The 24389-nt window shown below is 56.3% G+C and overlaps 9 protein-coding genes and 1 non-coding gene across 10 annotated transcripts in view; 5 read left to right on the plus strand and 5 right to left on the minus strand.

The window, feature by feature from the left end:
• Positions 1–943: 943 nt before the first annotated feature.
• SPRG_12292 (hypothetical protein) lies at positions 944–1469 on the plus strand (the record flags this gene model as incomplete). The annotated part of the gene is made up of 2 exons (XM_012351659.1): positions 944–1189; positions 1425–1469. 2 exons carry the CDS (start codon positions 944–946, stop codon positions 1467–1469), a joined length of 291 nt encoding a protein of 96 aa, XP_012207049.1.
• Positions 1470–5707: 4238 nt separating this feature from the next.
• Positions 5708–6380, minus strand: SPRG_12293 (hypothetical protein; the record flags this gene model as incomplete). The annotated part of the gene is made up of 4 exons (XM_012351660.1): positions 6229–6380; positions 6085–6186; positions 5839–6039; positions 5708–5785 (listed from the first exon to the last, which is right to left on the minus strand). Exons 1-4 carry the CDS (start codon positions 6349–6351, stop codon positions 5708–5710), a joined length of 504 nt encoding a protein of 167 aa, XP_012207050.1. The 5' UTR covers positions 6352–6380.
• Positions 6381–7164: 784 nt separating this feature from the next.
• On the minus strand, positions 7165–8288 carry SPRG_12294 (hypothetical protein). The gene is made up of 4 exons (XM_012351661.1): positions 7905–8288; positions 7651–7856; positions 7463–7596; positions 7165–7416 (listed from the first exon to the last, which is right to left on the minus strand). The coding sequence occupies exons 1-4, from the start codon at positions 8274–8276 to the stop codon at positions 7205–7207; spliced, it is 924 nt and encodes a 307-aa protein (XP_012207051.1). The 5' UTR covers positions 8277–8288; the 3' UTR covers positions 7165–7204.
• Positions 8289–11232: 2944 nt separating this feature from the next.
• SPRG_12295 (hypothetical protein) lies at positions 11233–13288 on the plus strand (the record flags this gene model as incomplete). Its single annotated transcript, XM_012351662.1, has 3 exons — positions 11233–12238; positions 12292–12389; positions 12444–13288. The coding sequence occupies exons 1-3, from the start codon at positions 11301–11303 to the stop codon at positions 13286–13288; spliced, it is 1881 nt and encodes a 626-aa protein (XP_012207052.1). The 5' UTR covers positions 11233–11300.
• A 201-nt stretch (positions 13289–13489) lies between these two features.
• On the plus strand, positions 13490–14456 carry SPRG_12296 (hypothetical protein; the record flags this gene model as incomplete). The annotated part of the gene is made up of 7 exons (XM_012351663.1): positions 13490–13595; positions 13654–13784; positions 13831–13953; positions 14003–14074; positions 14122–14178; positions 14232–14291; positions 14334–14456. 7 exons carry the CDS (start codon positions 13490–13492, stop codon positions 14454–14456), a joined length of 672 nt encoding a protein of 223 aa, XP_012207053.1.
• Positions 14457–14716: 260 nt separating this feature from the next.
• SPRG_12297 (hypothetical protein) lies at positions 14717–15213 on the plus strand (the record flags this gene model as incomplete). The annotated part of the gene is made up of 2 exons (XM_012351664.1): positions 14717–14780; positions 14828–15213. 2 exons carry the CDS (start codon positions 14717–14719, stop codon positions 15211–15213), a joined length of 450 nt encoding a protein of 149 aa, XP_012207054.1.
• A 254-nt stretch (positions 15214–15467) lies between these two features.
• Positions 15468–16391, minus strand: SPRG_12298 (hypothetical protein; the record flags this gene model as incomplete). Its single annotated transcript, XM_012351665.1, has 6 exons — positions 15468–15617; positions 15666–15712; positions 15768–15807; positions 15856–15998; positions 16052–16198; positions 16253–16391. The coding sequence occupies 6 exons, from the start codon at positions 16389–16391 to the stop codon at positions 15468–15470; spliced, it is 666 nt and encodes a 221-aa protein (XP_012207055.1).
• Positions 16392–20097: 3706 nt separating this feature from the next.
• Positions 20098–20175, minus strand: SPRG_30173. Its single transcript has one exon. It is a non-coding gene; the product is annotated as a tRNA-Leu (tRNA).
• Positions 20176–21094: 919 nt separating this feature from the next.
• SPRG_12300 (hypothetical protein) lies at positions 21095–23557 on the plus strand (the record flags this gene model as incomplete). The annotated part of the gene is made up of 6 exons (XM_012351666.1): positions 21095–21499; positions 21550–22081; positions 22116–22647; positions 22698–22870; positions 22918–23059; positions 23113–23557. The coding sequence occupies 6 exons, from the start codon at positions 21095–21097 to the stop codon at positions 23555–23557; spliced, it is 2229 nt and encodes a 742-aa protein (XP_012207056.1).
• Positions 23558–23741: 184 nt separating this feature from the next.
• SPRG_22298 (hypothetical protein) overlaps positions 23742–24389 on the minus strand; it is a gene marked incomplete at both ends in the record, with an annotated part of 1492 nt that continues 844 nt past the window's right edge. The window contains one exon of the mRNA XM_012351699.1: positions 23742–24386. Within this exon, the coding sequence (XP_012207089.1) occupies positions 23742–24386 (645 nt within the window). The remainder of the gene's footprint in view (positions 24387–24389) is intronic.

The raw sequence follows: 24389 nt of genomic DNA on the forward strand, positions 1-24389 counted from the left end.
CCAGTGGTACCGCACCGGCCACCTCTATCTCCAGCATGTCGTCTACCTCCAGATCTTATCCGCACTCTGCATGGTCGGATCCACCAAGCACATCATCGATGCTACCCACAGCTTGTACAACGCGACGCTCGACAAGGTCACACCCGTGAGTCTCTGGCTCGAGCACCACGGGTGTGTCGACCACTTTGCCTTTGCACTCAAAGTGCAAAGTCGGACGACTGTGACCAAGTGCGCCTCGATATTGGCGCTGATCGTGGAGTGTGCCAAGACGACGCAGGCACCACCGCGGCGCTGGACGCCGGCAGCGATCGAGAGCGTCGAGGTGGCGCTGGCCGCCTGGCCGCACGTGTACCGGATCAGCGACTGTCTTGAGCGCGTGTACACGTACCTCTTTGAGATTCACCCGACGACTGCACGACTGGATCTCGCACCGTTGAAACAAGTATTGAGGAGCTGTCCAACCGTCTCGACGCTCACTGGCGCGTCTGCGTTGAGGCGGGAGGCGGTGGCACCAGCCGAGGCCGCGCAACGACACAAGGCATTGTCGCCCCAGTACTCGTCCGTCAGCTTAGAGGCTGAGCCAGCGACTGCACGACTGGATCTCGCGCCGTTGAAACAAGTATTGCGCAGCTACCAAAGCGTCTTGACGCTAACTGGCGAGTCTGCGTTGAGTCGCGAGGCGGTGGCACCAGCCGAGGCCTCGCAACGACCAATTGTTTCGCCGCGTCCATGGCGATGGTCGGCGGTCAGTCCGGTGCCCGAGCCACCAGCGCAACGCAAAGTGACAAGTATGATCGTGCGCAGCGCGACGGTTAGGCGACGACGAAGTAGTGTCACCGAGCAATTGGCGTCGGTCAGGTTGATGCCTCTTCGACTAAATGCGTCGGTGGGGGCGTTGGGTATTCGGTCTCGACGGGCTCCGCTGCGGACCCAGCCACCAGAGATGACGCCGGCCGTTGTCAAGCTCGAGGTCCTCGCTGCCGTGGACCAACGGCGGTCGCAGCGCGAAAAGTTCATCGAGATTCTTGCCTGTGCCTACGACTTGCACGCGACGGCTCGACTTGAAAGCGTGCGGTTTGGCTTCACCGACGTGATCCAAAAGGCCATCGATCTATACAACGCGTCGCTCGAGTGCGCGATCCACGACTTTGTCGAGACGGCGCTGGACCCGGCCATCTACGACTTCTTTGTGCCACACGTGTCAGGTTATGTAGCGCCCACGCCGGCACACCGCAGGTTACCGTGGTGGCGACGGTAGTCGCCGCCTCTCGCGGTGCTTGTACTTGGCATAAACACCACTTTAAAGAAATGGAAATGGGTGTTGTACAATGTTGATACAAACAAGACTGAGGTCCATGGCCCGTCCAAGACCACGAGAAAGCACGTGCGGAATGGCAGTGCTACCGACTCGTTATGGCACGCAGACGGCGGGCACCATGATGCCGTCCTTTACCCAGCGCAGTGCTTGATGTCTCTTCATCCTATCGATATGGCGATCGCACACTTTCCATGTGCCATCCTGTGTGCCATATTGCACAGATGCGGGTCGGTGGGGGCGGCACGCAGGCGCGTCGCGCAATCGGACTGGCTGTGGCGTGCATACTGTGTCTTTCTCCTTGTATTGGAGGTCGATCGATTGAGTTATCAAGAACGGCTACGGCAACAAATAGCTTAACTGCACACAGAGTAGACGGTCCACATGGATTTGGTGGGTTTTGATTGGCCAGAAAGAAGGTGTGTGTAATGCGCCAACATCTGCCCCAACGGGGTTTGGAGGGTTTGAGGGTACTCATGCTCATCAAAGCGCCGGGTTCAGGGGGTTTTGGGGGTAAGGAGGTGTGTTCTACCAGTCCCTGGGGTAAGGGAGGGTGAGGGAGGCATGTAGCATGCAAACGCCTCCGAGTCGGGACCATCTGTTCTGTGTGCATTTGTAGGCCAAGCCCCACGGCAATCGTTGTTGTTGAAGTGGGTCGTCTATTACAATAGATAAAACTATGCTAAATAAAATTGTCGGACTTTCTTCGTTGTGTGTACTCGGTTGAGGGACTTGATTTAGGCAGGCGGAGTAATATATCCTCTCTATTCCCACGGCAATCGTAATTTGGTCTTGAAATAGATTACCTGTACGGTTTTGTACGTGGCGTTGTGCTCCATGCCCCCCCGGTGCTTCACTAGCGATGGCGGTTCTTGCACCATCGCGGACTGGAATCAATGCGGCTGCAGTTGGCTACGCCTGGCCCCTGTCTGTCTCTACCTCATCGTGTGGATCGCCCTGGGGCTGTACATGCTTCGGCGCAACGGAGCTCTTCATGGTCTCTTTCGAAGGGATGCCACGTCCGTTCACGACCATATCGCCCAAGGTGCGTTCTGCAACAACGATCGAGCTAGTACCTAACAGCGTCACACTAGGCATCGCGATCGCACTCTCGCAGCGCAAATACCGGTCGCTGCGGCAACAGCAGTTCCAGCGCGCGATGCGGCTGTTGGCCATGTGGGCAGAGCTTCCCGAGTTTGCTCTCGTGCCGCTGGGTCTTGCGTTCCGGATTACGGGCTCTGTGGTCGAACTGAAGTACCTCTTCAGTGTCTTCAACTTCAAGCACGAGGTAAATGCCTTGTAACTACACGAGAAGACTCGTATCATGTAGGTGGCCGACGTCCTCCTCGCCTTTTCGTGCGGCGGGTTGATGCTTCTCACGCACAGTGCCAAGCGATGTACGTACAATCTCAGGCGTATCTACTGTAGCGTCACAAATTGTGTAGGCAGCGACCTTCGCCAGCGACTGCTGCAGCCACTGACTTACGATTTGTTTTATATCCCAATCGTTGCGACCTTTCTTCGCTTTGGGACGTGCCCAAAAGACGTCGAGCACGTTGCGTTGCCCGGCGGGTTTGTCTGCGACTGCGTCGACCTCTTTGGCTACTTTTGGGTTGCCTCAATGCACTATATAGAGTCTAGTTATGACATGTCTTGACAGAGACTGTGTGTAGGCGCTCGGACTGATCTCGTTCGCTTTGCACTATTGCGGTGCGCTGCACCACAAGATGAATGTCGAGCCGCGGGCGACGACCATGGATTTTCGTTTTCAGCCAAGCTACCAGTTTTTCATCGTCATGGCCCGGACACGTACACTCTCTACTTCATGTTGTACATTTAGCAAATGTGGCCATCTAGTCAGTCCGATCATGTCGATTCTCGCCAGCAATATGGACGCCAGCCGCAATGAGACCATCGGCCTCCTTACTGGTCTCCTCGTCGTCTGGGGCTTCCTCCTCGAGTACTCGTACCGCACCCAGCCGGTACTTGGCTCATTCAATTCTTTTCTCATGACAATATTGATGTCTATGTACATTGTTGTACTAGTGCATTGGCAGCGGAAGCGTCCCCAACAACATTCGCGTGCTGGCTTTCTCAAGTGCAATCTACACGACGCTCGCGTCCATTTGTGTCTTGACGACCGACGCGAGTCTCTCAACATTGCTCTATACACTTGTACCGCTGCCACTCATCGGCGGCGCTGCGTGGAAGATCAATGAGCGCCGCGCGCGCTTGTTTCACATTCCCAACGTCTCGATCGTTCAGCTACTCAAGGACGAATCGCCGAGGATCCAGTTGGTCGGCGCCGTCGCCGCACTGTACGCCAGCCCGATTCGCATTGTGGAGACAGACCACGAACCGTTGCTGGAGGAGCTACGGCGGCTGACGCATGGCCCGGTGCATGCGCCGCTTTGTCGTTTGCATGCGCTACGAACACTGTGGTTTAGTCACATCGAGGTATACGCAACTGTTGATTTTTCAATGGTCGGTATTGATGTAAATCTTTGTAGAGCTTTGTTGCACAAGCTCCACTGCCTGTGATTGGTGATGTGTCGACGGCAATTCCGCTAAACTATTGGCTCAAGGATCGGGCCAATGGCGACCGTCCGCCCCGTCAGCACATTTTGCGACCACGAAGTATCAAGCTATCGAGTGAGATCCTCCCAGTGGTCGTCGAACGGATGAGCAGACGTCGGACGACGCTGTTGAAGCTTATCGCAAGTCGTACACGCAGCCGCCAAAGCGTAGCCGCGGACTGGGCCACAGGTCCTTCGGTCGATCATATTCCGTCCCAGTCTCCAGAGACATCAACAGAGTGCAGTGTCGTCAACGTTCGAGGCAGTCTCTGGATCTCTGATACTCGACCACCCGACGACGCCGTCGCGACGGCCAACAGTCTCTTTCGCTTGGCGCTCGACATGTGGGCACAAAGCTGTGCGCATCAAGATCGCGTCGCCATGCGTGAATGCGCGCTCTTCCTTCTCCAGTGGTACCGCACCGGCCACCTCTATCTCCAGCCCGTCATCTACCTTCAGATCTTATCCGTGCTCTGCATGGTCGGATCCATTAAGCACATCATCGATGCTACCCACAGCTTGTACAACGCGACGCTCGACAAGGTCACACCCGTGAGTCTCTGGCTCGAACACCCCGGGTGTATCAACCACTTTGTCTTCGCACTCAAAGTGCAAAGTCGGACGACTGTGACCAAGTGCGCCTCCATATTGGCGCTGATCGTGGAATGGGCCAAGACGACGCAGGCACCACCGCGGCGCTGGACGCCGGCAGCGATTGAGAGCGTCGAGGTGGCGCTGGCCGCCTGGCCGCACGTGTACCGGATCAGCGACTGTCTCGAGCGCGTGTACACGTACCTCTTTGAGATTCACCCGACGACTGGGCGGCTGGGTGTCGCGCCGTTGAAACACGTGTTGCGAACCAGCCAAACCGTCTCGACGCTCACTGGCGAGTCGGCGTCGAGACGCGAGGCGTTGACAAAACGATCCATTTTTCCGTCGCATCTTTGTCGACACTTGGCCGTGAGCCCGGCACCCGAGTCTCCGACGCAACATTTAAGTAAGATCGGGCGCAGTGCTACCGTTGATAGTTGCCGAGAAGGCGCCACCGAGCGCATGGTCGTATCGCCACATGTGAACCGGGTCTGGCCTCGAGGCCCGTTTCTCCACCAACCCCGGGCTCGACCGCGCAAGGCGACACCAGCCATGATCAAGCGAGAGGTTCTCGATGCCGCGGAGCAGCGACGGTCGCAGCGCAAGCAGTTCATCGAGATCCTCGGCCGCGCCTACGAGATGCGCTCGGCGACCAAAGTGCAGACCAAGCGGTTTGGTTTCGCCGAGACGATCCAAAATGCCGTTGAGCTGTATCACGCGCCGCTCGAGTGCGCGATCCACGATTACGTCGAGACGGCACTGGACCCGGTTATCAACGAGTTCTTGGAGCCACACTTGTCGGCGTACGTAGCGCCGATACCGATGCGCATCAAGCGGCGTCCGTGGTGGCGACGCTAGTGGGCATTCTTGACGTCGCTTCGACCCATCTCACTGATGTAATGATTGATCAACACGTACAAAAGCAACACTTTCACACAACAAAGAGACATACTATTCTTATTCACGAGTACCGGTATGTGACTGCAACGAGCTGGGAGTGGCCAGCACCGCTCGTTGGCTACGGCGGCGTTCATGCCTCGATTAACTCGTAAGTCTTACACGTATCGCCCCGTCGATCGCAGTTTTTATGCGGTAGGAGCATCACGCGAATGACGTCAGATTTAGGAATTTTGTGTTGTTATGAAGAGACTAAAACCGCCGAGGACCACGAGGCGTCTGTGAAAAGCAGAGCTACAGATGTGCGTGGTTATCCTCTTGGTATGCGTCACGGCGCGTCGACGGATGGCACCAGCATTCCGTCTTTACCGAGCGCGCTTGCGATGGCGCTTGGTGTCTCTCCGTCCTGTAACGATCTCGATGTAGTCAATTCCATTTCTGTTTTTGTTTCGTTGTTACCGTGGAGCGCAGACGCGGGTTGGCACCGGCGGCAAGCAGGCGCGTCGCACATGTGGGCTGGCTGTGGTACATGCACACGTGCAGCGCCGTGTACCCGTCCTTGTCTTGGAGGTCGATCGATAGAGATGGCACCGCCAAGAGGTCTTCGACAATGTCCAAGAGCTCGTAGTGGCACGCGACATGCAGCGCCGACTGACCGGTCTACATGGACCGCGCGTCAGGTTCCGTAGATTCGCTGTAGCGTACGTAGTCGGTCGCGTTGACGTCGAGCTGCGGTTGGCGCAGTAGCGCTTGCACGACAGCGCGTTGGTTGTGCAGGCACGCCAAGTGCAGCAGCGTGTAGCCTGTCTACGTCGTGTGCGTGAGCTCCTGGGACGCAGGCGCTGGTACCTTGGGCTCGATCACTGCGCTGTAGTCGAGGCCTTTGGGCATCGCCAAGGACACGGCGTCCCAGTCGCCTGCCAGCGCTGCTACGGCCACGGCTGCCATCGAGGTCGAAAGTGGGAATGGCATGCCACCGATGCGCTGTCCTTTTTTGGTTTTGCACGGGATTGTCAATCCGACCAATCGCGGTCGCGCATTTTATATTCGGCATATGCCACATTACATATACCATCTATGTTCGCCAAACTATCGTCGCCGTCGTCGGATCCTCGGTGGAGTACTGTACTGGAGCCGTTGATGGCCAGTTGCGATGATCTTGCATATGTGTGTGCTGCCTTCATGCCCTCGTAATCTTCCCTCCCGGCATCAACGTAGATACCGGCAGCTCTGCCGTCGCAGAATGGTCAACATCAATAATATATTTGATCAGGTAGACTTGATCCCAGTATGCAATATGCAATATATATTTAAATCGTTTGATTGGCTGTTTTCACTTAGTTTCAGCCAATCCCCTTGGGCAAATTCAAGGACGATGGAGATTCGACTGATTCGAGGCCGCTTGGCGACCCCAAAGCACTCGGATACGAAAACGTCCCTACTTCGCTGAGCGACAGAAGAGCTCTTGGGGTGCACGAAATGCAACGTAGCATCGATTTCGGAGACCTACAGCCAGAGAAATCAGCCAAACCGTAACTTATGGCACATACCATAAATAGCCATATTTAGTCACTTCAACGCCTCCGATCCTCCAGACGCAACCCCCACAAAATGACAACCGGCCCCTGCTGTGCTCGTGGTGGTGCAAGCCGAGAGTACGTCCGAACGTTCCATGTGTGCTACCTGTAACTACGTACGGAGTATCAACCTCAACTAAAAACTAGAATCAGTAAGCCCGTTTGTCCCGTCGTAGCTCGGAAGCAACCGAAATGTGCAAGGATTGGTTCCCTTGCCAAACGCGATGGAATGCTACTATGAATGACAATTATAGCATATCCAAAAAGTCAGCATCGTCGTCGCTGTGGCCAAGTAACGAGGTAGGAGCAGCAGCCTTGATATCAGCTCCTTCTTCCTCTTCTTCTTTCAAAAGCTGGTCGGCCGAATAGAACTGACTGGTGCTTTGTGGCAGCGCGGTAGTATACGCCTGGCTGCCCATATCGGCAGCCGACGCCGGCGCGTCGTGGTCCGAGCCGTCGTCTGCCTCGCACCATGAGACCTCGACGAATCGAAAGCACCATCGAACCTGAGTGCAACGGCAAGTCGACGCTGGCCTCCGAGTCGCCGTCGTCGTCGTCGCTGGCGCTCGATTCCACGACCGCCCGCTTCGGCTTGGTCGCCCGTTTTGGCGCGGGTGTTTTTCGCCGGCGCTTGGGCGATCTAGGTAAATGTAAGTACGTGAGTGCGTCTGCCTGCGCCGACGCGAGAACGTACGGTGACGGCTCTGGCACCTGCGCCAGTTGGTCTTGGAGCTGTCTAATCATGTCCTTCTTTGCATTGACGAGCAAAAGACACTGCTGCACCAAGCGCGCCTCGCCATCAACCTTGGCCTGTATCGCCGCGTCCAAGACCACGTCCTTCTCCGCCACGAGCGCTTCGAGAGCGGCGATACGTGCCTGTGCTGCAGCAAGCGACGACGCCTGCGCAGTCAAATGTTACACGAAGGGTACCGCACACGAAGCGCATACCGTTGTCATGAATGCACTGTGCCAGCGCTGTGCCACGCCATGGACGTGCGCCGCCGGAACGGCCACGGCCGTGAGCGTCAGCGCGTCGAAGCGGAGGTGCATGTCTGCGTGGGCCTCGTCTAGAACCAGCGCAATCGATGCGGGCGCGATGGTGCCAGTGATGCGCAAGCCGCCAGCGCCAGCGTGGAAGGCTTCATGCAGCTGTGCAATGTACTCGTCGCCCGTGCACGTGAGAGACCGGGGCTTCTCGGCGGCGGCTCGTCGGACCTCATACTGCACTGCGTCGGTCCAGACGACGATGTCGACGGCGACGCCGGGCGTCAAGAAGCTGTCGGCGATGGCGTCGGCGCCGCCCAGCACGAGCTCGCGCATCTCGTCCAAAACCAAAATTCACATGTCAACGTATGGAAGCCGCTGTGGAATGCGACTAAAATCACGCATATTTAATTGTTTATTCACACCCGAGTTCCAAACGGCTGTTCCGAGTGGCATACAAAAACGGCGTTGATCGATTTCGTTGGCGTGTTTTTAGCTAACCACAATGTATGGTGCGTTGGCAGACACAGAGCTCACAGAAGCCCACAGACACAGACATGCTTTTGCAGGCCAGAAAGGTCACCCACCATACATCGCCCGGCTATGTAGCTTTATTAGACAACGCGCAATATGTTAACCGCATCCGGCGAAATGGTAGCATCCACGGATTTTCAAACGGGCGCCGGCTCCAGCACCTGCTCCGTCCCGGCAGCAGAGTCGCGCCAATGCATCACATTTTGCCCGTGGACGCGAACGAACTTCGAGATGCAACTTTCTTTTACTCTTAAGGGTCCATATACATGCAGATATACATGTATTTATGGACCTTCGTCATCACTGCCTTCTGCTGATCATCACATAAACGCAGTCGACGATATCGATTACGCTGCGAACGTTCCGTGCCAAGCCAACGCAGAGCGTCAACCAAGTCGGTGACGAGTATGAGGAAAACGTGGCGCAGTGGCCCCGCACGCTTAAACAACTTTGGTGGGCCATCATTACTTAGTCGCCGGTACATGCTAGCAGTACCTTGGACGCGGTGTTGTCATGCTGCACTGCGGTAGTGAAGTGACGATGGCGCGCTGGACCCGATCTATGCACCTCCTCGCCGGCGCCGCGTGGCGTGGTGGATCGTGGTCGAGACGGTGGTCTTGGGTGCCTGGATGGCCCGTTCAAGTTGCACGCTGCCGACAACGACGACGACGAAATTGCGGCGTCCACACCTGGAGGTGGGTCCCACTTAGAGTACGTTAATTATGTACTCTTGGTCCCATGCGTACGACGCGGTCTAGTGTAAAAGACATACTCTGCTGCAACATCCGTGGTGTTCGTCTAGCAATTGTGTGAAATGGATCCTTCGCATAGGTTTACGAATATTTCCGGCAATCTGCATCGGCGCCTCAAGCCCCAGCGCAACTTTTTGCTCCGCAAATCGGAGATATGTTACATGCAAGGCAGTGGTTTGACTTGGTTTTGTATGGGATGCCCGGCCATCTCACATTCCTCACGTTTACGGATACATCAGGAATATTAACTTGCAATTTGTATTGGACGCATCCAGCGCAAAAGTGATCCACATCACATGTGGCGTCAGAATCAGAATGGCAGGGCGTCAAAGCCGAGCGTCCAAACGGCGCGGAAGATCGACGACCACGGCGGCAGCGGCGGTCGGTGGCAGCACAGAACCACCAATAACGACAGCGGTTGGCGTGTCCACGGAGCTGGACAGCGCACGCCCGGCGAAAAGGCAGCGGAAGGCCAAGGTGGCGCGAGTGACTGCTGCCGCCGAGCCGAGCAGCCCGAGCCAGCGACGACCGAGCACGTGTCAGCGGTGGTGATCCCGCAGTCACAGAAGGCCGCCTCAAAGACAGCATTACTCGAGGTACGCGTATGTCCGTGTTGTCGTATTACAACTGAACAAACCTCTATTGCAAGGAGGATTCTACTCTACACTACTCCGCGAGACGCGGCAGATTCCGACGAGGACTAGACGGGCGCCGGCATCATTGCTGGTTGCCGTGTCAAGAGCACCGTGAATCGCTACAATGTCTTGAACAAGCGCCTCGTGTAGTGGCTCAAGGTGCACCATGCCACGCTCGTCAGTAACGACAGCGTCACTTTGCCGCTTCCGGCAGACGTCGCTCGAGCCTACTTGTGGTATATGTCCATCAAGTACGACAAGCGCGGTGTGCCGCTCGTACCCCGTCAACATACATCGGCGTCGCATGTTGGCAACGCGTCGAGCGCCCTTGTGTACCTTCACAAAGAAGCCACGGTTGACACAGCGCAAGATCTCTGCACCACGCTGAAGTGTACGTACACATCCATGCAGTCCGATAAGACTTTCTCCACCTCATTGATTATTTGTGTTAGCGTTTGGCAAGGGCTACGGTTGAAAAGTTGGAACCCTTCATGGACCATGATGCAATTGATGACACCTGACGAATGGTCGTGTCAATGAGATGAGCTACATTAGTTTTACGGCATTGTACTGAAGACCAAGTGAGAGCAGCACTACTAACATGCGCACTATTGTATATTCTCCATTTCTCTCGTGTCGCCGCGCTACTTATGAAGCCCTATTGCCTCTTTTCCCGTCGCGCTACAGGGTGCCTGTGATATCATTTTATAGAGTACATATGCATTTATAGAGGTATTCGCCCATGTTCGCAAAAGCTTGGGTTATGAGTGTTTACATGTATCATCAACGCCGAGAACCAAAATGATGTAGGATGTACGTACTTCGCCAGACTACATTGCCCTTTAGTCACATAAAACCTGCAAAGTACGAGTCTGGAGTCGGGGCCAACGCATGAAGTCAACATGCAAACGCTATCGAGTCGAATCGCCAGTTGCATCCACTGAGTTGCATCGATGATGATTTCCAACAAATTGACACATCAACGATAAAACCCGAGGTGTATGTCATATATGCATTTAGCGCTGGCAAAGAAGCTACCAATGTATGAGTACTACATGTAGAACCATGATGGCGATGCATACATTGCAATGGTGGGAGAAATTGTGTACAATGGGCGGGCTATCGCAGGTTTCATATCGGTTGCACGGAGCTAGAGCTCTATTTGCTCCACGCCTCAACAGTCACGCAGCAAGATTGACGTATCTTGATCATTGTATATCGGATCGCTGGCCCCGACCGTATCCTTCGAACAAGTTTCATCGAAACATAACTCCGAGGTCAAGATAGATTGTACTGAGTTCTTCTATGCAAGCTTCGATGCCATACAAAGCTCCAACAGCACCTCTCACACATTCATCTTGCAATTTGCAACCCCGAGAGTACATCGCGTTCTCTGTTCCGTCCGTCGTCTGTGACTTATCTTCCGTCGTTTATCAACTATGAGACTCTCGCGTGTTGCTGTTGTCGGCCTTCTCTTTGTCGCTGCCCGTAATGTCCACGCTCAACGTACCAACACCTTGACAAGCAACATCAAGCTCAGCACAAACACTGTCACCGGCATCCTTGTCCAGTCCCCAACTACAACATCGTCCACGGCCACGCCGGCACCGGTGCTTGACGTCATTCAAGCGGCGATTGAAGCCGGTGCCACGTCCCAGCAAGCCGCTGTCATCGCTGTCGCGGCCGACACGGGTGCTACTCTTGGCGCTATCGTCGAAACGGCTATCGCCGTCGGTGTCAGTCCGTCTGTCGCTACTGCCGTTGCTGCTGCGGCCGACTTGGCGGCGGGTGTGGGTGCGGATGCCATCACCATTGCTCCTATCGCCGACGTCATCGAGGCCGCCCAGGAGGCTGGTGCGTCGCTGACCCAGGCTGCTGCCCTGGCCGATGCCGCGTCGTCGGGCGTCTCGGGCAACGACCTCGTTGCCGTCGCCTTGGAGGTCGGTGTCAACGCGCTGGATGCCGTCAACATCGCCGCTGCTGTCGAAATTGCGGTTGAGACGCCTGCGCCCATCATCGAGATCATCCAGGCTGCGCTCGACTCGGGTGCGAGCCTCGGCCAGGCCGCTGCCATTGCGGTTGCCGTCAACTCGGGTGGCTCGCCTGCTGAAGTGCAGATCGCGGCCATCGAGGCCGGTGCTCCGCTCTCGGTTGTGTCGGCGGTCGTCTCGGCCGTGTCGTCGTTCACGCAGTCGACGGCGGGTTCGTTGAATGCCACGCCGGCCCCGGTGCTTGAAGTCATCCAGGCGGCGATTGAAGCCGGTGCCACGTCCCAGCAAGCCGCTGTCATCGCTGTCGCGGCCGACACGGGTGCTACTCTTGGCGCTATCGTCGAAACGGCTATTGCCGTCGGTGTCAGTCGTCAAGTGCAAGCGCCGTTGCTGCTGCGGCCGACTTGGCGGCGGGTGTCGGTGCCGATGCTATTACCAGTGCTCCGATCGCGGATATCATTGCCGCCGCCCATGACGCGGGTGCCTCCTTGCTGCAAGCAGCCGCTGTGGCCGATGCCGCGTCGTCGGGTGTCACGGGTACGGATCTTGTAAACGTCGCGCTTGACGCTGGCGTTGCACCAGCCCTTGCAGGAACGGTTGCTACCGCTGTGGCGGAAGCAGCTGCAACCCCGGCACCTATCGCCGTTGTCATTCAAACTGCGTTGGATTCGGGTGCGAGTTTGAACCAAGCCGCCATCATTGCCACAGCAGTGGAATCCGGTGCCAGTCAAGTTGGCATCCTCAGTGCGGCGCTTGCGGCGGGTGTCTCCCCAAAGGATGCCATTGTCATTGCCTCGGCTGTGGTCTCAAGCAACGGCTCTGGTACGGGGTCGCTTGCCGCCCAAACGAAGGCTGTGTTTAACGCTGCTGAAGGCACAGGCGCTAGCCCCGAGCAAGCTGCGGTGCTCGCAGTCGCGATCCAAACCGGCGCGACTGAGGCCGAGATTGCCGACATTATCAAGAACAACGGCGTCGGCTCATTGAAGGCTGACATCATCGCCTCGACGCTGAGTGCGCTTACCCCTGGCAGCGCGGCCAACATTGAAAAGGTCGACGAGCCCGAAAAGATCATTTCGAACAGCGAGGACGCCGGTATTCCGCCGGGGGTCGCCGCGGAGATCGCTGTTGCTGCCGGTCAGGGCGAGACAAAGCAGCAAATCGAGCAACTGGGCGTCGACGCGGGTGTCTCCGCCCAGATCGTGTCGAACATTTTTGCCGGCATCTCCACGGGGTCCCACAAATCCGAGCCGGAACCGGCCACCGACGACAACACGTTGCCAGCGTACAACTTTACGCCGGCGCCGACAGCCGTGGGCACCGAAGTCGACACGCCATCCACGACCGGCGGTGTGTTCCAAAACATTGTCGCCTATTTGACGTCGGCGCCCGCGACGCCGAGCCTCCGATCGCGTCCGCAGTGCGCGCCGACGGCGTAAACAGACACGTCTCCTTGTCGAGTGATAATTGTAATCGTATATGGTTCCATTTATATTTGCTTTCCAGCAATCTCCTTCTTCATTCGCTCACCGGGCTGTGGCTGCGTAAGCGGCGGTGCGGGGGCTTGTCTTGTTGTTCTGTGGTCCGGAAACCGGATACCGCGCCAGAGGCCAACATTTCTGGTTTTCAGCACGAGCAATATGACGAAGGCGGCGACGACCACGGTGTTTGCGGTCAACGACACGGTCCTCGTACGCCACGGCGTGCAGATCTACGACGCGCGCGTGCTGCGCCTGGACCCGGACAGTACGTGTCGCGTGGGCCCTTCGCGGCTAAGGGCGGCGGTGTAGGCGCCACGCCGCAGTACTTTGTCCACTACCTCAAGTGGTCGAAAAATTGGGACGAGTGGGTCGGGCCGACCGCGTCCTCGACACGAGCGAGGCCTCGCGCGCGCTACAGAAGCAGGCCAAGGACGACGCCGAGAAGGCCCCCAAGGTAGGCGACGCCTTGTGCGATGAGAATGCGAATCGATCAAAAAAAGGGCGGGGCCAAGAAGCGTCTCGCAGCCAACGGCCCGCTTCCCAAGCAAGGCGCGAGCAAGAAGCACAAGGTGGAGAACCCTTTCGAGGCCATCAAGGTCGAGGGCTCGCACGAACTCGAAGACGTACGACGCTGCGGTGTGCATGTTCCTGCGCTAACAACAACGCATGTAGTTTGTCGTTGCTGTCGACGTGCAGATCCCGATCCCGATCGCGCTCAAGAAGATCCTCGTCGACGACTGGAAGGTGCGCATATATCGCCTCGTCTCGTGCGTCGAGTCAAACGTGCGTAGAATGTGACGCAGCAAGAGCGCTGGATTGCGTTGCCACGCAAGACGCCCGTGTCACAGGTCCCTCAAAACACACATAGAATGGGCCCACAAATACGTACCTTTTGCTCTAGATTATCGACGACTTTTTGACGCAAGACGACCTCACGGAGAAGCAAGCGACCGAGCGCGAGGTATCGACCCTGCTTCTGCACCTCGATTGACCCGATGCGTAGTCGACGCAAGAGATTATCAAGGGTCTCGTGACGTACTTTAACAAGGCCGTGGGCCGTATTTTGCTCTACCGCGACGAGCGAGCGCAGTACGACATGATCCTGGCCGCCCACCCGACGACGTGAATCCGCTCTTGTGTGTTTCCATGGCACTCATGTGGTAATAGACCGCTTGCGACGATCTATGGTGGCGAGCATCTCCTCCGACTCTTTGGTACCTCGAATGGTATGCGGACCTTGCGCATCACAGACATCATCTAGCGCGATTGCCGCTGCTCGTGTCGTGCGTCCAAGCCAGCCTCTCGGCCGAGGTAGTCTCGCCACAAGATACGAGTGGTATACCAAAATGCCACTGTCTCTAGGACAGCCGTTTGATCCAGGCGACGATGGTGCAGCTGCTCAAGTTTCTGCAAAAGCGCAAGCAGCAGTACTTTATGCCTGCGTACACGGGTACGTCCATGGCCTGCTTCTTTCATATGACGTGGACGCTGCTGCAGATGCCAGCACGTTTACGCTCCCGACAGAGGAAGAGGCGGCAAAGGCTGATGACGCGGCGCCCGAGGTGACGACCAAGCCGGCCCCGAAGAAGAAGGGCGGCAAGAAGGCACCGGCAAAGAAGTCGACCAAGGCAACCAGCAAGGCGAAGAAGACGGAGGCCCACGAGGTGGACGAGACCACGAACGCTGCCACCGACGGTCCCACGGACGGCGAGAAGCCGACGGGCGACGCCGTCGAGAGCTCCGAGAGTGCCGACGCCGCGGAGAAGGTCGGCGAAACAACGGAGACGGTCGGCGAAACAACGGAAAAGGTCGACAAAACGACGGAGGAATCTGCCAAGGAGATTGCCGCGACGACCGAGGATCCCTCGACGCCCATTGCGTAAATACCAAACAAGTCATGTGTGGAGGCGGTCGCCTCTCGTTTTCGTACAGCGTTCCGCGCAAACGATGGTGTGCTCGACGATTTGTGTCGTGGGAATTTAGGGCCGACGCAACTTTGATTCTTGTCGTTGCAACTGCGTCGGCGCGACGTTGCGGGATTTGGCAGGTAGTAGTATCCAAGGGTACATTGAATTTAATGTCTGCTGTAGGATTGTAGGATTGGCGTTAACCCTCCCGTCCTAGTCTTTTCTATTCTCTATTTCTGCTTGTCACGGAGAATCTCGGATGCTTTGTTTATGCCGCTCACCGTCGCTTTCGCCGCGCAATCGGTGAGGTGGTACTTTTCGTTGACGACAGTCGCATGCTTGAGGCCCGTCTCGAGCAACCTCGCCGTCGTGTCCTTGATCTACCCACAGTGGACACCTTGTGATGCCAACTGTTGAATGGACGGTACCTTGTACTTGGCGTCGAGCTCCTGGGCCGTCGCGATGGGGCCGCGCTCTTGACGCGGTCTGTCACGTGGTACGTGTTGTTGATGCCCTTGGCGATCTCATACGACGCCACGACGAGATTGCCCGTCGCTCGCGCAATGTCACCTACAGTAGTACATTCAGCCACGGGAATTGCTCGTCCAGTACAAATACCGCGCCGTCCTTGGCCGTCAGCACAGCGCCACCGACGGCGCCGGCCACGAGACCCAAAGGTCCCGCGACGCATAGTCCAAGGCCAGCGCCGGCCGCCGCCGACCCGAGCACGGTCTTGCCGCCGCCCGCCTTGTGAACGCCCTCTGTCCCGACACTGGTAAATAAATCCTCGTCGACGTGGCAAATGATCGAGTACGTGTTGCTGCCGACTGCACCGCCATGGCGGTTTGGAGCGTCCGCGGCGTGATCTCGATGCGTGGTGCCTCCATTTGTAGGAGGGTGAGGCGTCGGTCGTGGCAGTGTTGCAGCGCCGTGGCCACGCGCACCTTGCTCGCCGTGTCGTCTATCGAGGCAACGTGTGCGAATGATGTGCTTGCCACAGTGCAAGATTGTCTACCTCGTGCGATGGACGCATATTGCTGCTGCAGCGCTTGAATCGCGTCGTCGTAGTGGGCAATGGCAGCCTCGCGCTGACCGGCCTCGTCGGCGGCCTTGGCACGTTCGCACAAGCGCTGCGTGGTATCGATGGTCGCCATCCCAAAGATGTACTAGTATTATAATTGGAGGCTGCGTGGTGGCGAGTGGGCGAAATCAGCGCCGTTGAGAGCGTTATCTACCCGCCATGCTTACGGTTTACACCCGAAAAGGATACTATGACGGGCAACCGTGTTGGATCAAGCATTCAACCGCATCCATCATCGCCATGATGACTCTTGGACGTGCTCCAAGTGGAGAAGATATTGTCGCGGAAATGCTCGAGCAAACAAGCGACAGAGTCACCTCGTTCACAATGCATACTACGGACATGTCGGTCACTAGAGCACGGACGCACTTCGATTCGCTCGGACGCACTCAGATTCGCTCTCGTATGCAAGTACTGGTAGTTTTCGTTGCCGAGGTTTGATACGATAGGTATCAACGGGCATTCTTACAACACGGAAAGCAAAAACATATTTACTTGGTCTCAGAGCTAAGCACTGCTTAGGCTGCTTTGGAAGCAGCCTCTCGTTTGAGATCGCGGCACACGAAACTGAGAGCTGGTCGTGGTTCGGTGCAGAAGGGCACCATCTGCCTGGCACGGTCACAATGACCACGGCGCTTGGATCGTCCAAGTCAAAACATACCGTTGAAATGCTCATGTTGGATCTGAGCCTATCCCTAAGATTCGACGCAAGATTCGTTTGCTCAACAGCAAAGCGCTGGCAACGCTGGTGGCGTTTTCAACAAGATAGAATATGGATGCCAAAGCGTTGACAGCGTCCTACTGCAGACTTGCATCGCACCAGTGTACCGTGTGTGGGGCACGTCCTGCAGCCAAGGGTGTCTATGCCCTTCCTATAGCGTTTACGATGACCGGTGCGTGCGCCTCCTCGCGGCACCTTCGGAACGATGACGTTGCTTGGCCGCTCTAGACTTTTGAGTCGAGGTCAACACACAGCAGACACGGCGCCTGCGACGAGGACGAACGATATCCCAAACGGATGGACTCTGTCACGCGGGTCTTTGGAAGGCCCGATCCAGGAAGGAATCTTCAATGGACCTCGAATCTGATTCTGCCGTCGGAGCTGGCACGGCCCAGATTGCAAGCGGCGGTACTTTTTGAATGTGCTGTCCACATCACATTGCGATCCCACGACGGAACCAACGATGGCATGCCGGCACCAGCTAGCAAGGCAGAAGGTCATCGAACCTGTTTTGACGGTGATCGCCGGAACGCATCGAGGGTTCTAACACTGTTATGACTGGGTACAGCGTCGTGTTATAACGCATGGTCGTCACCACGAATGCAGCACGGTCGCGCAACGGCCGCTCGTTGGTTCGTTCCAGAACTCACTTTGGAATTCAATGCTTTTGGTTGCAGCGAGGAGTGGCGTGGCCACACCCATGCTAATGGGTTCCGTCGACCACGCCAGCGCGGTCCTCAAGCAATCCTCCCAAACGACTGGTGCCGGCGCCTCGATCTACCGCGTACAGGCGGTCTTGGTCAGCGTCTGGCGAAGATGCAGACGCGACGTTCCACGCGTTTGATTGGTCTATTATGGAATCATGAGCGCTGTGATTGGTGCATCGAAAAATGAAACCATGTTGATTGGGCCGTCCTTGGACATTTCGCGCGACACGTGAAAACCCATTTTTATTGGCCCATGGTTGGCCACAAGACATTTGATTGGCGCATTCAAGAACATGCACGATCGGATTGGTCGACACTGTTTCCGCGCCACGATACGTGTCGCTTACCCTTTCATCAACACCTTTTCTCACCTAGGGCGAGACGGCGTGACATCTTGGCCAGATTCGACTACATAGTAGCACCAAGTTGTGTGAATATGACAGCCAACGGAGCTTGCTGGAGCATGGGTTGCGAAATCCGACCACGAATCGATTGCACCACCCGGCGCTTGTTTCGGAAGCCGCGTTCTGTTTTCCATTCACCATTTTCATTTGTCCCGCGCACCAATGGTGAACAAGTTCTTCCTCCGCGGTCTCGGCTTCTTTAACGATGCGTACGATCTCTCGGTCATCAACATCGTGAACGTCATCTTGGAGCACCAGTACGGCAAGGACGTTTTCGACAGCTCGATGAAGTCGAACGTCTCGACGTCGGCGCTCATCGGCGCTGTCCTCGGCCAGCTCGTCTTTGGCGTCCTCGGCGACATGTACGGCCGCAAGAACTGCATGATCGCCACCTGCGCGCTCCTCATCGTCGGCGGTATCCTCTGTGCGGCGGCGTATGGCGGCTCGGCCCTCGGCACGCTTTGGTTCCTCGTTGTCGCCCGTGGTATCCTCGGTTTCGGTATCGGTGGCGAGTACCCGTTGGCTGCGTCGTCGTCGTCGGAAGATGCGACGTCGACCGCCGACCGCAACCGCCGCGTCGCGCTCACGTTCTCGCTGCAGGGTGTCGGCTTCCTCATTGCTGGTGTCTTTGGCTTGATCATGGTCAACGCGTTGGACCCGACGACCCAGAACCTCGAGATCATGTGGCGCGTGCTCTTTGGCATCGGTGTTCTCCCGGCGCTCTTCCTTGTCTACTACCGCATCACGGCCGAAGAGACCCAAGCGTACAAGACGATGATGGCCGAAGAAGTCCATGTCCAGAAGATCCGCTGGTCGTTCATCCTCAAGCACTACGGCAAGAGCCTCCTCGGCACGGCCGGCACGTGGTTCCTCTTTGACATTGTGTTTTACGCCCAGAACCTCTTCACGGCCTCGATTCTGTCGGTGATTGGCGCCAACTCGACGCTCCACACGATCGCGCTCCAGAACGTCCTCATCTCGCTCGTGGCGCTTCCGGGCTACTACGTCGCGTGCTTCTTCATCAACAAGATGGGCCGTAAGCGCATCATGCTCCAGGGTCTTACCTTCATGACGATCATCTTCCTCGTCCTCGGCATTTGGTGGGACTCGATCAAGGACCAGAGCGCGCTCTTTATCATCCTCTTTGGCTTGACGCTCTTCTTCTCCAACTTTGGCCCCAACATGTCGACGTTCGTCATGCCCACGGAGATGTACCCGACGGCCATCAAGAGCTCGTGCCACGGCTTCTCGGCCGCCATGGGCAAGGCCGGCGCCGCGGTCGGTTCGTACGGCTTTGCACGCTGGGTCGACAACCCGAGCTTTGGCTACGTCGGCACGTGGTACACGTTTGCGGGCATTTGCTTGGCGGCGCTTATCCTCACGTGGTTCTGCATGTTTGACAACAACGAGGAGGCCAGCGTCATGGACAACGCGTTCAAGGCCAAGCTCGCGCTCGAGGACGACGAGACGCGCAAGTCGTTCATTGCCGGCGAAGACGAGCACGACGTCGGTGCCACCACCGCCTACGAAAAGGCGTAAACGAGTCGCCAGTTAGAAACACTCTCGTAAAACTATAACACAACGTGTACATTATTTTAAGAAAATATGCGTTCATGTGTGAAGAGGCGCTGGATGGAATTTGCCACCGGTAAGCACGTATCGAGCGCGTAGCCAACCGAGTGGTGCATTTGGCCGTTGATGGATTTGTTCCACACAAACAGGGTTAGGGTCTTTGTCCGCTTTGCGCATTTTTCGAATCAGGGTTGCTTGTGCATCGCCTCGTATGAATTGCCGGTATACGTGCCGCAACCTACCGGTATGTTGCTTCTCTGGTAGATTTTGTTTGGTGCACTTCCGAGTCTTCTCATACCCGTGTACCCAGCCGTGTACCTATCGATATTAAACTCTTCTAAATCTCAGTTCAAGTTTTGGTCTCAAACAAAAATATGACACAAGTGGGATTTGAACCCACGCCCGAAGACTGGTGCCTAAAACCAGCGCCTTAGACCACTCGGCCATTGTGTCATTTCATGACTAAACAACGGAATAATTTATATAGAGAATATTTTATTTATCATGTACACACCAAGTACTTCTCACCTTTCAAACTGTGTAGGCAACTATTACACGAAATGCATGCTACAAACTAATAATGTATTGCGAGTACATCTCACGTTGTGCAAACAAATAAGCGCTTCACAAGTTGACTTGAAGATAGCAGTCAGCGCTTCAAAGTCGGAACAAAAGGCAAATTGCATTGCACACAACTTGCGCGAAAACGTTTTCTATAGACTGAAGAAAGCAACCAACATGCTAGACTGCATCTCTTAATATCCCCAATGGTACGTGCGAATGCGGCAGGGGTCGTCCAGCAAGCACGTACGTATCGACTGGGTCGACGCTGTACCGTCGTGTAGCGTCACCAACCCGCTCTATGAGCCCGTGCGAGAACCAAGCATTGTTGACGTTATTTCGTCCATGAGCGTAGTCGTATCCGGCGACATGGAATTACGTGCGGGTAGCGTTTTTCATATCATTGATTCCGATGGCAATGTTGGGCTTTGAAAAATGAACGAGGAAACGTCGTCTATCGAGGAGCGTGCTTGGCGTCCTTATTACGCGAAGTGCATACCGGTACTTTAATTGTTCTTCTAGTACTTTGATCTCGTTTCTGCGATGGACAACAGTTTTCGTACGAAATTGATTGCGTTACGACGAAATGAACGGAATGCATAGTCCGACATGGCTTCAAGAGTGGTATCTCCATACGACATGTATATAGATCCAAAAAGACTTAAAAATGGCGACGTCTCCTGGTGTGAGACCAACAGTCACCCACACGTTCGTCTGCGACGTCCATGAAGTGCGAGGCACCGTACATTCCACCGCCATACTTGAATTCCCATTCATTCTTCGACTTGATCATCGTTGTCATCGCGGAACGATGGGTCGTACGACGACGTGCATTTGCATGCTTCTTGCTTGGAGTGCGGTCGACGCGCTCGATCAAAACGACCCGACGCTGCCCACCAAGTCAGGCGTCAAGACGTGGGTCGACGTTGAGACGCCGGCCGAGTTTCACACCATGACAAGTTCCCGGGGCGATACGTGGGACTTGATCATGAGCGACGAGTTCAACTTGGATGGGCGCAATTTTACCGCCGGCCACGACCATCTCTGGGTTGCTCTTGACATTCCCGACGGCGTCAACCGCGCCGTGGGCATTTACACCCCCGAGAATGCGCTCACTCTCGACGGCACGTTTCAGATCCGCGTCGACGCGACCGAGACCAACGTCACGTACTACAACGTGTGGTCGGATGCGCCGTCGTGGACGACAAAGACGATGGTACATATTGTCTATATAGCAATGGTGCATGCAACTAATATGTCGACTAGTACTACCGGGCGGCCATGATGCAGACATGGAACAAGTTTTGCATCCAAGGCGGGTTTGTCGAGATTGCTGCCAAGATGCCCGGTGCAACCCGTGCGTCCATGAACCCCCACATCACGGGGAAGCGCTGGGACGGCAACCTCCAACGGGACGTGCCCGTCCAGTTTCTCGACCGTATTCCCGACATCAAGTTTTACCCGACGTGGCCGGGTCTCTGGATGATGGGCAATCTGGGTCGCGCGCTCTTTGCCGCGTCGACCAACCGCATGTGGCCGTGGACCTACAGCGAGTGCGATGAGCGCTACGATTCGTCCCAGCGCATTAGCGCCTGCAACCCCAACCCTGGGTATGGCTTGCACCCAAACATGGGTCGCGGGTCCCCCGAGATTGACATTCTCGAAGGCGGCGGCAGCGACATCTCGTCGTCGCTTCAAATCGCGCCGGGTATGCCCGACGAGTACCGGCTGGTTACTGCCACGATGAAGTACGAGGCAACCAACAACACAGACTCCAAAGGCATGACGACTCTACTGTGTGAATGTGGATCGGAATCAATACGGATCGGTAGGGCGACACGGTGTCGGGTACACGGCGTGCTACTACAACAAGGACTGCTTGACGCCCGGTGCCAACATGGCCGACATCCCGACGTCGGCGTTTGCGGCCCGCGGACACAAGTCGTGGTACCAAGGCCTCCGGTACGCCGCCAACAACCGATGTGCACCGGACGCGACCCAAAAACAAGCGTGGGCGTCGGTCGCCGCGGCGCAGAACGGCCCGATCGAGGACAACCAGTTTGACATCAAGACCATCAGCTCGGGCCGCGATTTACATGCCGACCTCGGTTTGATTGACGGCAAGGGGCCGCTGCACTGGGGCATCAACTACAACGGCACGTGCTTCCCGATCGCCAACGGCTACAAGGGTGGCTTTCTCTGCGACCGCGACAGCCAAAACCCCAAGTGTGACGCACCTCGCACCAATGCGCAGACGCCGACGTCGATGATGGAGCCGTTCGAGTACCAAATGGACGCCATCTCGTCCAACTGGCCCATCAGCTACGAAGCATACACGTCGTTCTACAAGTACCAGCTCGAGTGGTACATATTGTCTCTGTCTTGGATGACAATATCGTTACGGGTTCAACTAGGGTCACGGGCGACGATGGTTACGTCCGTTGGATGCTCGACAAGGCGCCGATCTTTGAAGTCCCAGCGTCAGCGCTCACGTCACCGCCCCAGGGCACGCCTCGGAACCCCAAGAAACTCATGATTGAAGAACCGAGCTACTTTATCTTCAACGTGGCCATGTCGGCCGCGTGGGGTATGGAGTAGGATCTTTCCTATCGATATGACATCTGGTGTGACTAGGCGCCATGCCACCAAACGTTCAAGTGGGCGGCTGCCGGGGCAACGCAACGCATCCAGCACCAGGCACCTACGACTACAATGCGACCCAGAACATTTGCGACGCGTTCCCGATGTACCTCGAGATTGACTACATCCGCGTTTGGTGCGTCCGCATCTTCTGAAGTAGTGACACCGTCTCACAATTGGTGTCTTTAGGCAAGACACTAAGACCATGAGCTACGGCTGCGACCCGGCGTCGCACCCGACGAAGGAGTTCATCAAGGCGCACATCACCAACTACACGGATCCCAACAACCCCGACATTGCCGTTGCTGGCCGCGCTTCCTGCAACACCAACGACGACTGTACAGCTGTCGCTAGCGTCACCGGCTCGTGTGTGGAGCACCGGTGTCAGTGCGTTGGCGTCTGGACGGGCCCCCGATGCACCAAATACGACCTGGATACGGTGACATACGGGCCGTCGGTCGGCGTCATTGGCGGCGTCTGTGGTTTTGCGGTCGTCGGTTCCGCTGTGACCTTGATTCTGCGCCTTCGTCGCCACCGCGCAGTCCGACAATACCACGAAGCGGAGGCACGGCGCGAGAAGCGCGGTTCATGCTCGGTCGTCGACCCCGATGGCGTTCGTGGTCCTCTATCCTAGTCGATGTCGTGATCCGTAGTCTTAAAAAGTTGGGCGTTGAGGGGGGTTAACATATTTCATAATCTATGGTAGTCCATCCTCGAGACCCGCGCCAACTGCATTCGATGCCCGTAAATGACAATTGAAAACAACAACGTTGGTATATATTTCTATGAGGGACACTACACTAGCTCCTTTTACTAACTTAGGCCTTGACGTACGCCGAGTCCTTGTCAAACTCATGCTCGTCCTCGCCGGCAATGAACGACTTGCGCGTCTCGTCGTTCTCGAGCGCGAGCTTGGCCTTGAACTCGTTGTCAATGTTGGACATGTCGCCGTCGTTGTTGTCAAACATGCAGAACCACGTGAGGATAAGCGTCAACAAGCAAATGCCCGAAAACGTGTACCACGTGCCGACGTAGCCAAAGCTCGGGTTGTTCACCCAGTGCGCAAAGCCGTACGAGCCGATGGCGGCGCCGGCCTTGCCCATGGCGGCCGAGAAGCCGTGGCACGAGCTCTTGATAGCCGTCGGGTACATCTCTGTGGGCATGACGAACGTCGACATGTTGGGGCCAAAGTTGGAGAAGAAGAGCGTCAGGCCAAAGAGGATGATGAAGAGCGCGCTCTGGTCCTTGATCGAGTCCCACCAAATGCCGAGGACGAGGAAGATGATGGTCATCCACGTGAGACCGTGGAGCTGGATAAGCTTGCGGCCCATCTTGTTGATGAAGAAGCACGCGACGTAGTAGCCCGGAAGCGCCACGAGCGAGATCAAAACGTTCTGGAGCGCGATCGTCTTGAGCGTCGAGTTGGCGCCAATCACCGAGAGAATCGAGGCCGAAAAGAGGTTCTG

The sequence above is a fragment of the Saprolegnia parasitica genome (assembly GCF_000151545.1).
Source record: "Saprolegnia parasitica CBS 223.65 unplaced genomic scaffold supercont2.84, whole genome shotgun sequence".
Taxonomy (NCBI): Eukaryota; Oomycota; class Saprolegniomycetes; order Saprolegniales; family Saprolegniaceae; genus Saprolegnia; species Saprolegnia parasitica.